This window comes from Octopus sinensis, linkage group LG19 (genome assembly GCF_006345805.1).
Source record: "Octopus sinensis linkage group LG19, ASM634580v1, whole genome shotgun sequence".
NCBI lineage: Eukaryota > Metazoa > Mollusca > Cephalopoda > Octopoda > Octopodidae > Octopus > Octopus sinensis.
In genome coordinates, this window is record NC_043015.1 from 16,270,093 (window position 1) to 16,284,743 (window position 14,651).

A 14,651-nucleotide genomic window follows, 5' to 3' on the forward strand; every position below is an offset into this window, starting at 1 on the left:
AACCGATGCTGGTGTGTTTACATCCCCGTCACTTAGCGGTTTGGCAAAAGAGACCGATAGAATAAGTACTGGGCTTACATAGAATAAGTCCCGGGGTCGATTTGCTCGACTAAAGGTGGTGCTCCAGCATGGCCGCAGTCAAATGACTGAAAAGAGTAAAGAGTATAGCAAATAAAAAATAATTCCCTTTCTTATTTTAATAGAGCAATGTGAGTGAGGGATTTAAATATTTTAACGTCATACAAGGAATAATTTGTTTATATGGTGATCAGAGAACACTTAGAGTGTGAGTGCAGGTGTGTGAACAAAAATATACAATATATATATACAATATATAATTTTATTTTAATTTTAATTACAGCACAAACTTTCATTATCTTTCAACTATAGGTTACAAACTGATTATTATTATTTTTTTTAGAACAAAAGTTTTTGGGGAAATATGAAACAAAACTATAGAAAATACATAGATAAGGTTTAGAAATTGTTTAAATTATCAAAATAGAGCCATAATGATATCATTTTGTTTAAAATGTTTAGAGATAAGAATGTTTCTAAATCTGTAGACAATTAAGTCATTATCTAACAATGGTCTGTAATTCTGATGAAACTAAAATCCATGATGACTCAGTTCTGACTGCAAATTGAAGATAAAAAAAAAATTGAAAAATTAATTTCTGTTACAATAATTAAGTTACATGGCAAGATAAATATACATTTTATTCCTTCTGATAAAATATAACACATATACATACCTTTTTTTTCTCTTTACAAATTTATAGACAAAAAAAAAAAGCTTAAATCATTCATGATAAACATTTCAGAGTAGAATTTGTTTTCATAATTACAACCTATTAGATTTATTATTTTCAAGTTCAATAACTTTTGCCTTCAAAATTTTAAGAATCTTTGATGAGAGAAAATCAAAACCTCCAGGCAAAAGTCATTGAAATAATTTGGTGGGTTCGTGATTTCTTCACTGGCTTCATCATGAATTTCTGAAAACCTCTTATGTGCTAATGCCATACAGCATTACACTCTTTCATCTACTCGAGCCTGTATTGTCCATGAGTAAAAGTTTTTATATCTCAATCTTTAAGGATTTCCATTATATTAATTTTGTTTTCTCTCAAAGTCACATTTGCTGTTTTACATATTAATTACATGCACTATTATTTATTTACTTCATTTATATTTGTTACTCAATGACAAAGTCTTTCATCACACACCTGTCACCTCTTCAAAGATATTGTACTATCTTTAACAGTATCTTTGTGTTTGAATAATAAATGGTAAATATCACTGCCAAAATACATCTGTTTCAGAACACATTATAAATGAAACATTATTAAGAAACAATTAAATATTTATCTTCCTACATCAATGTTTTAATATCTGAAAAGCAGTTTCTAATCAAACTCTGCCAAGTCTCTGGCCACACAAGCATTCAGTCTCATCTTTCACCATGCTGACTATATCTTACTGCAGAATACATAGGATTCTCCCCATTTAAAACTAAGTTACATACAAGTCATGATTTGGGGGCCCAACTGATGTGAATTTTCTTGGTTGCTGACAATGAAATGTCACCACTTCCATAGTGGTGGAATTTTCAGTGCTTATATGAACAGGTGGGAGTTGCACATGTCTGGTCACCTGCATGACTTCTCTATTGAACATTGCTGAGGTCCAAGTGATGGTCAACACTGATCACCAATAGATATAAGAGAGAGAGAGAAAGAATTGCTGATGATTGTGTCCTTGTCTCAGAGAAAGTGCAGAGCTCAGCAGGAGTCACACAGTTCACATTTGAAAATTAACATCTAGAAGACTGATTCAAGCAAAATAGCACAACCTGAGCCCATCACTATTAAAGAGCAAGTTCAATGAAAAACAAAACAGGTTGAGACAGTAACTGTGAAACACAAGCAGATGTCATTTCAAGTGAAACGAAAAGTATTAGCCATTCTATTACACAGGTTGAGGCATAGATGATATACCATAAAACAGGTAAAAAAAATGCTGCATGCATTCATGAGACAGAAACTTATGGAAAGATAAAATGAAGAACATATTCATTCTACAGAAGGCCAGCTTTTAGGTGGTTTCTGACAAGTTGGATTTCTAGCAGTACCCTTTAACTGATAGGAGGCACCAGTCATACTGGGTGCCCCTTGTCACTATCACCTTCACAGAGGAAGATAATGATACAGGGAAATAATCACTTCCAATGGCACAATAAAACTTCATTACGCAAGCGTTCTCTTGCATCCAATATCTCCAGAAGATCCTTTCAGTTTACATACACAGAAATTCTTTGTTAAACTGTCAGCAATAGTGCTGTACACACACCAGCTGAAATGACTGACATAGTGTGCATGGTTGACTTGTGGATAGATACCTTCTAGAAACCTCTGTAGCCACTGTGTTAATGGTTAATGCATGGCTGGTGAACCAACACAAAGGTCAAAGACCAGCTAAGTACCATTTTAAAGTGGAACAATGGACTCATGAATGAAATACCTGGCTACTTAATGTTCACTTTGGCAGTCTCAGCATTGGAGGGGGGGGGAGATATGAAGGGTAGAAACATACTTGGCACTACCTGAAGCAAGAAAAGAGATATAAACATTATGTAATATTTAGCCTTTCCAACCAAACATTTATATATCTCATCTGCAATCAAAACTGCTCATCAATGCTTAGGATGTACAGGCATAAAAGGATTCACTAAAAAGAAAATAACGATGTTCATCATCAATTTGGTTTCAATGATGACCATAAGGAAGCGTGCATATGTGTGTGTGCATGTATGCATGTACACAAATAAATACAATGGAAGTTTACAATTAAAATATTATAGAATAGTTAGAGGTTGTAAAGGAGCAGTGCAAGAAACAGCAGTTCCAATTTTAGAGATCAGTGATGTACAACTAATTCATTAAAAACAGGTACAAAAAGTAGAAATTCTGAGTGCCTCCAGTTTTCTTACAATCCAATGGAAACCAAACTCCTTTCGGCTTCAGCTGGATATTGTAGCAATTAAGTAAGTGTTGTACAATAAAATGCTGGATATATTCCTACTTAGTTGTTTATTGTAAATTTAAGTCTAAGCTTAGAAAATATAATGGAAGCATACAATCAAATACTGTAATATCAGTAAACTAATGCTTCAAAAATGTTTTTGGAGGGAGAGAAAAAAAAAGTTAAAAAATGCTATTATCTTCAAGAAAAAAAAAAGAAAAAAAATTTAATTTGCAAGCATATTAGTAGCATCCAACTAACAGTTTAGTAATAATAGATTTAAAAGCTTTCAGGAAGGTTTTATATGATTGTTATATTTCAAGAATCTTTTAAATAATTTTGAAGTAATTATAATTATAAAACAATTTTAATTAAACTATTATTGGAGTACACATTTGGTCCACTGTGTCCAAAAGGAAATGAAATGTAAAATAAAACTGGATAAAATGCAAACTTTAATGATGAACATGTCAGAAATACCACTGAAAAGAAACAGTGATACCTTTAACAATGAGAGAAGGCAGAAACACCTCTGTCAATAGCAAGAAAGTAAGGAAGTAGAAAGATACCTCTGTAAAAACCAACTCCCACAATATAGGGCAACATATAGGTGAACAGAAAAGTAGTGGATCCAATTTACTGAGCTATGGAGAAAGATTGTAACTGAAGTTTATAAAAGGTAAGCGAGTTTGACAATAAATAGGTCAATGGAAGATAAAATATTATACTTTGAAGAAAAGAAATAGCAGGATATTATATTTAGAGAGAAAGCTGGCAAAGCCTAAGTGAGAAGCTGAGAGAAGGTTATGTAATGTCTTTCATTGCCCCTCCCCACATACTGAAAAATATATAACTTATCAAATGCCTATTCTAAGTCAACTAAGGCTATCCAATTTTGCTGAGTCTGCTTCTGACAAGGAGGAAGAAGTGATGCTCATGATGACAACCACCATCATTTTATTGTTTAACTATATAAATTTTCTTGAAAGACTAAAAATAATTTGATGCAAAAATCTACAGTTTAAATACTCAGATTTAAATTATTAAAAGTTTAGTACGTATGAGCTTCATATGGCTTGGCTCAATATAGAATTAAAAAATGACCAGTAAAATGAAAGGAAAAATTGTGTTGATTGCTAATTTAAGCTGTGACAAAACCAATCAGAAAAGGTGGAAAAATTTGATCTGGAGTTATTTTAGCATTGTTCTGCTTTAGTTTTTCAACTCTTTTATCATTGATCTTATATCAAGCAATTATTTTACTGTCAATCCTTTCCATTCAATTGGTTTTTCTTCCAAAACAATATGTTATGCTTTTTGTAACATTTAAACTTTTTCTGGGTTTACTGTTTCCAAGATACAAATTTCACATTGAGCAAAAGCATTAGTTATTCTAATGTCTCACTGTACAATACTTTTAATATGCAAATCAAATACTCAACCTATTAATTAAAGCCCTTGTGCTGCTAGTTATTATAACATTTTTCAAACACCAAAGATCTTAGAAATTTTATTTCCTACTAACATAATTGTGTTAGTGCAAATTGAAAATTGCAAGTGTGGTACCATAAACTACACAATTTCTATGGTGTAGTATTTCCTTTCTTACAGTACTATTTGTAGACAATGACAGAATTCACTGTTTCTGTGAAAGCTCACATCAGTAATTTATTTAAACCCTCTCATTCTTACATTTAACATCAAAGCCTTTATTGATTTACCAAAAAGAAAAAAAAAAATCAATAAATCAACATTAAAACTATTCCCAAAATTCAATTCCTCTCTGCTCTAATAGCATAAAATATAAACCATTACGATGGAATTTTTTCAAAACCATCCAGGGGATATTTACACAGCAATTCAAAGCTTTGTAAAAATGCTGTTCTTGTTTAATACAGCGACTCATTATTTTCTAAAATACTATGTACAGAAATAATACTAAAGAATTTTTTTCACTTGCCTACACAAAGAAACCAAACTACCATGCAGTTACCCTTAATAAAAAATATTAGTTTATCCTATTTTAACTTCCTAAAGCCACCAACTGATTTTCTGTAGAGGGAACAGTTAGTAATGAAAACTGTTAAACATTCCAGGCGGTCAAATAAACCAACAAACAAAACCCTTCTTCACACCATCTGTACTTTATGGAGTGCTTTTTCACTGACAGCTAGATTGTTAAGATGAAATAAAAATGATAAAACCAATAAATATTATTATCAGCAGTTAATGAAGAAGTCAAAAGGAAGGCACTGAGAGAAAGAGACAAAGATAGGGAGATTGAGAAATCAGTGAAAAATAACAAGCATCAGTAAATGACTGCAAGAATAAAGAATTCTGAAGAGGAAAAAGAAAACTTACAAAGGCAATGGATTCCAGTTGTTGGGTCTGTGAGTAATAAAAATAACAAAGACTCAAGCATAAATATTCAATAATAGAATCACTATTCCAATAAAGAAATGAATCCTTTATGAGTGACATTGAAGATATTCAAATAACTGCTAGAGACTTCAATGGTATATTAATCAGTAGAAAAAATGAAGTCATTATTTAAATGGAAAGGAGATTATTAGCCTCAAAACAGACACGGTACAAAGCTATGCAAATTGACAAATTGTTATATATCCTCCAAACTACACAAACATATTTGTATATTGTCATCATTATCATCATCAACATTATCTTAAATGTCCATATCCATTTTCCATGTTGGCATACATTCTAATAAAACATATTGCACATAAAATCACAACAGAATAGTTTTTATTTTTATTTTTGCATCATTAAACTAGTTCCCTAAGCTTACTTCTTTGAGCTAATCATGTTGCAGCTGCATAGGATAATTTTTTAAGTGCAAAATTTGATTAATGAGAGTGGAACCAAACATAAACCATGGTCCAAAAATTCTATAAAATAAAAGGTTATGTTATTCAATGTGGTAGATGTGGGATTGGCTTCTTGATGTGGTGTGCCAAAAGCAAAATAAACAGCAGTTGTACAATAGTTTCAGTGACAATGACCAAATAGTACCAGCTTAGAATTGAACATCAAACAAATTTTTATAAGAATATGATCAACAAATAACATATTTAAAAATATTTTTATGATTATAAATAAGTTTTGTATAGTTATTAGATTGTTGATCTAACATTGAAAATACAAAAGACAGTTTATTATTATAAATTGCTATTTTGTCATAGTTTAAGGTATTTTTGCAGACATTAACACCAAATTTGTATCTTGTGGCTTGCAGATATATTGCAAGAAATTCAGTAGAAAATTCTGCTAGGCACAGCAACATTCTAGCAATTCTAAAACAAATATGAGAATAAACACTTTTGAACAGGTGTTTCAGTATCATTTTGACTACTTCCTAAAATGAGTTACTGTCCACAATGATTGAAGCTGCATGCCTACACCTCTTAGATGCAGGTGAGAAGATTGAGAATTAAGAAAAGAGATTGGGAGATATGGAAGAAGTAGAGAATGTAAAAAAAAAACGGAGAAAAATTTTTAGAGAATGAGAATGTGGAAACAGGGAAGAGAGACTGAGAGAAAGGGAGAGACTTAATGAAAAGAAAATGGTTCTTTTTAAACTTAGATACTCATGAACCTCTTTAACATTCAACACTTACTGATGGATCTTCAATAGGAGGTCCATCTTCTTCAAAAAGTCCTCCTTGCATGACAGGATGATGGGCTCGACCTCTGGCTGACACAACATCAGAATTGTCAAATTCATTCATGTGGCTTTCTCCTTCTTCAGACACATTTTCAAGACTTGACCTACATCCGTAAAATCAAATAAATATCAAGTTATTTTTATTTCAAAAGAAACCTAAAGTCTAAGAACCAATGCTTAATTAACAGAAAAGAAATGTTTGCTGATAGATCTTTTCTAAGTGGATGCCATCAGATTAAGCCTCTAGACAAGATATATTCTATTAATGAAATATAATATGACTAACTTGGCTAATTGGTTATTTTTCATGTTAAAAATATTGAAATAGGTAAAAAGAGTTATGTAAACAAATGGCTCAGTCACTTTCACTTTGAAGATATTCTTAATTTGTTATGACTAAATTGGACTCAGTCGTCTAAATACACTTTTCTATATGTGTATGTATTGCATTATGATTGGAGAAACAGATATACCAAAAGATTGTAGCTAACCTCTATGATATGAAATAGGGAGGAAATAAAAGCTTCCATGGCTAACAACCAGTGTTTTAAGATAATTTTCTTTGCTAAAGCAAGGTTAGCTTTCAAGACCTCGTGATAGTTTTTTCCATTTTGCTCTATCTTTTGCATTTCCACCTGCCCAATGCTCTTGCCTAATTCACTTCGTCATCATCTTAACTCTTTCTCGGTCCTTTTCTTCTTTCCACATTCATTTCCCATCATTTGTCTCACTTGTCATCTTCACAATAACTCAGTCATCTCATGGTTAAGTGAGTGGAGTAAACTCAGCACCAAGTTTTGATTATAATTCATATTTAGAAACTGAATTAATAATTCTCTCAAAGAGACACTATGTTACAACATAATTTTAAAATATTTTTTCTTAAAACTTGTTTTGAGTAATTTGAACCATTTAGATTCTAAAGAAGTATTCATGGTTGAAATATTTAAAACCTATTCCAAAGCTATTTAGAATCAAATTGTCTACTTCTATTTCTTTAATTGTTAATCTTCACGCCATTTTATAAGTTCAGAGTTATAGGGAAAATTATAAATTATTTTCTCCCAGATAATTATTCATACAGAATCTGAAGCACCAATTACACTATAATTGCTGAACTATAAATGTTCTAATATGATCTAAATGTGCTGAAAATTTGATTTGATTTCAACAGTGTACTCAAATTATGAAGGAGCACCAAGTCAGACTGTGTTGATACTTTTTGCATTTTCTACAAAAGTTTTAAATTACACAGATTAAATGTATAAAATAATAACAAAAACCATGCTGACCTTAGTACACTATTTGACATAACTGTTTTAATATTCATAATACACAGCCTAGCTTCCAGGGCTTACTGAGTTGTGAGAGGATGCAAGGCTTAAATGTAAATCATTAGGGGAGCAAAATACATTAGCCCTGCAGACACATGAAATGTACAACACTGGGGTGGGTGGTACTGCTTATAATTCACAAGACACGGACAAAATTACAATAGAGCCAACCAAAGGAATACAATCTCAAACAAGATATTATTTGCATCTCCATTCACAATAAAGTCTACCATGTTTTGTCACTGTATACCAATCAGTAGTTACATGAAATACAAAATGATTAATACATATATGACTTCAGCCAATAGTAATCTCTGTATATGCCTATTACAGTTTTGCTACCTTAGCAGCATCTCTTTTAGTCAAAGTTCCAATTCTAGAGAAACAGTTAAGTTTCATCTCTTTCAGTAGCACTTAATGCTGTTTCAGTTTCTCTGCAGCACAGTATTTCGACAAGTAAGGTAGTTTCGGTATTTGGTTAAAGCAAAAATAACACCTGGATAGCATAGAGGAACACTTAAAAAAAACTTTCAGCTGATCTGCAACATATGAGAAACCAGCTGATAGTGATAGACCTTGAGCTCATCTATGAGGGCAGCTGCCAGATATATCTGGTCATGGCATAGGTGGTGAAACCAAAGGCTGTGGACAATCATCACCATCACTAGTCCTAAAGAAAAGCAGAGATGTGGCTGCAGTACCAAAGAGCAGTGTTTACTATTCACTTTCTCCTTTAGTTACTCAAGATCATCATCATCATCGTTAAACGCCCGCTTTCCATGCTAGCATGGGTTGGACAATTTGACTGAGGTCTGGCAAACCAGATGGCTGCACCAGACTCCAATCTGATCTGGCAGAGTTTCTATAACTGGATGCCCTTCCTAACGCCAACCACTCCCCAAAGTCCATCCCCTCCTCACTGTGGTGGGGACGCTGGCAACGGGTAGTGTCAGAGCTATGCCGTCGGGAACTTCGGTTCCTGGTAGGGCCACCCAAGGCAGATTGGTCAGACACCGAGTGGTATTAGGGCCACAACTCGGCAGACGGGGCTCTGGTGAAAATCCTCGGAGTGTTTGTTTCAGCAACCGGCGGTTCCTCGGTCGTTCTGTCCCTGCATCTGCGGCAAACAGGATGTCTCTACATGCGGGATTGTTGGGGACTGCTTGTGAAATTCATATTCCCACGAAACCTCTTCCACCGCCATGGTTCGAGATGCCTCGAGGGTGGTGGAAGAAGCCGACTCAACCCACCCAGGGTGAATGTCGCCACAAGTACAAGTAAGTAAGTAGTCCAAGAGTGTAGTGGGTGCTTTTACGTGCCACCGGCACGAGGGCCAGTCAGGCGGTACTAGCAACGGCCACGCTCAAATGCTTTTTATGTGCCACCTGCACAGGAGCCAGTCCAGTGGCATTGGCAATGACCTCGCTCGAATGTTTTTTCATGTGCCAGTAAGGCGACGCAGGTAACGATCACACTCGAATGGTATTTTTTACGTGTCAGCAGCACAGATATAAATGCTATTGTCACCTTACCTTATACTACCACAAGATACCTTTACAAAAATAAGCCATTTTACTTCTCAAATTTGTTCTGAAGAACTTAATTTTTACTAAACTTAACTTCATGACTCACTTTTAATAAAGTACAAATCCAATCACATCAGTGTTATCTAATGCTTACATGTATTCAAACTATAAAACTATACAATAATAAAAGAATGACTGACCAAATACTCACATGTTTGGTGGTCGTAAATGACTGTAGTTAGAGGTTTCAATTCTTTGTTGTAGGTCTGATTGCTTTGAAGAATCCAACCAATTCATCTGGGAAAGTTGAGTGACATCAGATATTCTGAAAATAAAATGCATTAATTCTCAGACATATAAAGGAACATATAACAAATAGAATGGAATTCATTGAAAAGTAAACTATACTCAACACTTTCAATGTGAGAAATATAAGAACTGTTCTATTGAAATAGTTAAGCTCACTTAAAAAGTTACATTGTCTAAGTGACATAAGATTCTGCACACATCCTTTTTGGTACTTTTACAGTTTTTTTTTTTAATTGCAGCAGGATCTGAATGACTGTTGCTATAAATAATTTTATAAATAAGATGCAGCTGCCTTCCAAAGAACCAGTTTTCCATTATACTGACTCTGACAGGTTATGCAACGTAAAATAATAAATATGAAACAAACTGTTCTATTGGATTATGACCCTAGCACTTTCACTGACTTCCTACTGCAAGTAGCTATTATATCTTGCAGAACTAATTAGTATCTGTTGTTAACAAGATATTTAAAGCAAATTTTATGAAAAAACAAAAACAAAAAGACTGATGCTTTACTACTACTACTACTACTACGCCGCTTCCACCACCATCGCTTAAAGTCCACTTTCCATGCTGGCATGGGTTGGACGGTTTGACTGAGGACTGGCAAGCTAGTAGGCTGCACCAGGCTCCAATCTGATTTCGCAAGGTTTCTACAGCTGGATGCCCTTCCTAATGCCAACCACTCCAAGAGTGTAGTAGGTGCTGCTTTTTATGTGCCAGCAGCACGGGAGCTAATCAGGGGGCACTACAAATTAATTCTGGGTTATAAAAGGAATTCAAAAGACAAAGAGAAATGGATGAGGCATAATAATACAGACAGCAGTTTATAGGGTACAGGAGATGTATGGAAGCACTCCGTTGGTTATGACGACGAGGGTTCCGGTTGATCCGATCAACGGAACAGCCTGCTCATGAAATTAACGTGTAAGTGGCTGAGCACTCCACAGACACGTGTACCCTTAACGTAGTTCTCGGGGATATTTAGCGTGACACAGAGAGTGACAAGGCCGGCCCTTTGAAATACAGGTACAACAGAAACAGGAAGTAAGAGTGAGAGAAAGTTGTGGTGAAAGAGTACAGCAGGGATCACCACCATCCCTGCCGGAGCCTCATGGAGCTTTAGGTGTTTTCGCTCAATAAACACTTACAACGCCCGGTCTGGGAATCGAAACCGCGATCCTACGACCGCGAGTCCGCTGCCCTAACCACTGGGCCATTGCGCCTCCTACAGGAGATGTAACAGTATTAAAATAAAGGACTTACGTATCCTGGAAATCATCTTCAGAACCTCTTTCTGTTTCACGAGTTGTATTATTTGTATTGTCAGCATCCTCTTCAAGTTTCCTCCGTTTCGGAGTAGGTGGCACAGGTAAATGAGGTGTAGATAAAGTAGTGGATGCCTGTGCTGCTGCTATGACAGCTGAGGCAGCAGCAGCTGCAGCAGCACGGTTGCTTGCCTCTTTTGCTAACGCAGCTGCATCCATGGTCTCATCTCCAGATGCTACAAAACAACATTCAATTAAACTGTTGTAATTCTCCAAATTAAGTTGTCCATTCATATATCTGCACACACACACACACACACAAACAAACTCCCAAACTAGACAGTGTGACAGACACTCAAAACAAGGTACTGATGGGAAACTGAAGTAATTTCTATCAACAATGTATGTTATATCTATATATATAAAAGTGAGGTTATGTGGTGTCTGTCTCCTACGATTTAGATTCCTAACTACTCCCACATTTTGCGGTGCAGTGTAACCAAAAGCGGGTATCTTATAGTCGTGATTCATATCGAGCCCTTCTGGGTATTAGCGCGCGTCTACGATGAGTCTACGATTTAAAAAAAAATTTACCATAATTTTTCCGCATTTTTAATGCATTTTCGCTTGGTTTATATAAGGGAAGTAACTCTCTAAAAATGTATTATTAAATCTCAGAACGTAAAAAGCTACAGTAACACCCCCCTTTAAAATAATAATAATCGTGTACAGTGCTCAGGTGCACTACAACTCATCTAAAGTGTATATATAATCAGGTGTAGTTTCGGCAGATTTCGGAAAGCATGAGGGCCTTAAAGGATGCAGTAGTTAGCCATATTGAGATGACTATTATACTTTACATCTCTAAAAATGCTTATATAGTTATTTCCCTTACAAACCCGAGCAACGCCAGGTGATACTGCTAGTGCATTATATATGTCCCATATAGAAAGGCTCAAAGTTCACCAAAATATCATTCCCCTGGACAGAAAAGCTCAGATAATAATAAAGAAGAAAAAAAGCATCCAATTGTCAAAATTGGACAAAGTCTTGAAATAGAAAAACTCTCTTAAGAACATCACTCTTAAAAATGAAAATAAAATGAATTTAAAAGTTTAAGATTAGTTATCATTAGATTATAATTTTTTTTCAGACAATTAATCTCATCTTTGGAGATGATACAATGTGCTCCTTTTCTGCACATTGAACAATGCCATTTTCCTAATGGTGCCAAGATCCTGTCCTCTTTCTTACTTACTTAAACCTTCACCATTGTTATCTTTACCTTAAGACCTCTCAGTTCTAGGTTTAGTTCCTAGCCTGGAATACTTTTCTATAATTTCCCTATAAATTCAAATATGAGAAGTAGATTATCAGTTTATAAGAGTCCTAGTGGACGTCTAATCTTAAGCTCTTCTGAAATCACTGTCAAATTCCATTTTACTTACTGCATCTTTGCACATAGCTTGTACAAGCATCTACAGTCTTTACATCTACACCTAGTTTATTCAGTGACCACCTAACTATTAAATGTGGTACCCTATCAAATGCCCTTTCCAAATCATTGGAAAGCAACATGGTGCAATTTAGTGCTGATTCTTATTACACTGATGTTGCTGCATCAATGTTTTAGTGTATTAGCAATATCCAAAACTTGATTATGCTGCCGAGCATATTTTGCAGTTAGAATGTGTTTCAACAAAAAAGCCTAAACACAAATCTCAATCACACCAACGAACTGCTTTACATTAACAGGGGATGTGAACACATTGTACAAGGATCAGCTGGAAAGTTCATAGGCTGACCAAGATACTTTCATGGAATGTGACCAAATGAAATTTGTTTTTTAACGTAGTCCCCATTGTGGCCCTTAAACTTCTTCCATCAGTGTTGCAGTATTAAGACTCCTTTGGTGAAGCTTTTATCCTGTTGGTCAAAAAAGTCATCAGCAGCAGATATGACATCATCACCACTGTGAAACTAGTTCAAATCAAGAGAAGAGGGTGGCTGATAAACCAGTTCAGAGCCACAGTCATGCACAGCAGCCATTAAAACCAAGAACTTGTGTGTTAGAACATTGTCCTAATCAAACAAGACACCCTTTTGTCAGTTTTCCTGGGTGTTTGATCTTGATAGCCTTTTGTAACTGCCTCAGCAACCTGGCATGGTACTCTCCACTGATGGTGTGGCCCTTTTGAAGATAGTCAACAAACACAATGCATTTTGCATTCCTAAAATCCGAGGACATCACCTTCCCTGCAGATAAAAACACCTTGGCCTTCTTTGGAGCAGGTGAGGAGGGATGTTTCCACTGCATTGATTGTCTCTTTGTCTCTGGCTCAAATTCATTAAGCCATTACACATTCTGAGTTAGAAAACATTCAAGGAAACCAGCTAGATCTGTTTGGAACAATGTTGGATTTTCCTGAGATGTGATACACCAAGTGAGCTTTTGATCAGGTGTCAAAAGACATAGCACTCACTGAGCGAAATCCTTCATCATGCTAAGTTCATTGTGCAGAATATTCTCAAACCTCTTGTAGGATATGCTGATAGCATGGACTATTTGAGTTATACTCAATTGCCTGTCATCCATCAGCATGTGGTGAACACAATCAATGATTTCCTCAGTGGTGGCAGTAACAGGACGTCCAGAGCTTGGATCATCTTCAAGACTCTCCCATCTCCTCCTAAATTCAGTGACCCACTTTTACACTATTGATAAAGCTGGAGCATCACCTTCTGATGTAGCAACCATGTCAGCATGAATATCATGGGGGGAGGGGGGACAAAACCTTTTTTTTTCTGCAGGTACTTGATAATACCACAGTACCAAATTTTATCCATTTTCAAGAAGTTGTTACTAGTTGATGTCTCCTTTGAACAGACAGATGTCAGTTTACCAAAAAAGAAACAATGCAGTTATATAAAACAAAAAGAGCTGCAAGATTTCACAGCTCAAACATCATTACTTCATAGTCAGCCTATTAACTTTTTTTAGCCCACCCTTGTACACCCTTAACAATCAGAACCTGGTGACTCCATTCTCCATATGACAATAGCCACCTGTGCTCACCTGTCTTTCTTACAGGCCAGGTGTATTGGCATCCTAACCATACTGCTTTAGTCAAACACTTGCCTTTCAATATTACCAACTTCTTTAGTCATTTCTCATTTGCCTTTATTATTTTGTATCCTAGTCCAACCTGTGTCTTCTACGTAGGTAGCATTTATCATTTCTAAGTTGAACTTAGCTACAGATATTAGGTACTAGACCATTGGAGAATATTACTTGCAATATCTAGCATCTTAGCCAAGAGGAGATTTCCCTCATATATTAATGCCACATAAAAAAACAATAACAAATACTGGGTTTGAAAAGTCATAATAGTCGAGGGAGAAGACACAGTGACACACACAAAACCTTGTAGCTTTTACTCTAAGAATTAAACAACAAAAACTGGTCAATTTCTTAACAATGTCTTTGGTATCTGAGTAATCAACCTGA

The 14,651-nt window shown here is 35.2% G+C and overlaps 1 protein-coding gene across 3 annotated transcripts in view; it reads right to left on the minus strand.

The window, feature by feature from the left end:
• Window positions 1-324: 324 nt before the first annotated feature.
• LOC115221988 (cohesin subunit SA-1) overlaps window positions 325-14,651 on the minus strand; it is a 127,415-nt gene continuing 113,088 nt past the window's right edge. For 2 of the 3 annotated variants that reach the window (XM_029792092.2, XM_029792093.2), the window contains exons 30-34: window positions 11,142-11,379; window positions 9,778-9,891; window positions 6,660-6,810; window positions 5,386-5,412; window positions 325-637 (exon numbers count right to left, since the gene is read on the minus strand). In XM_029792092.2, coding sequence (XP_029647952.1) covers window positions 611-637; window positions 5,386-5,412; window positions 6,660-6,810; window positions 9,778-9,891; window positions 11,142-11,379 — 557 coding nt within the window. In that variant the 3' untranslated portion in view covers window positions 325-610. The remainder of the gene's footprint in view (window positions 638-5,385; window positions 5,413-6,659; window positions 6,811-9,777; window positions 9,892-11,141; window positions 11,380-14,651) is intronic. The other variant, XM_029792094.2, reaches the window with a different exon arrangement.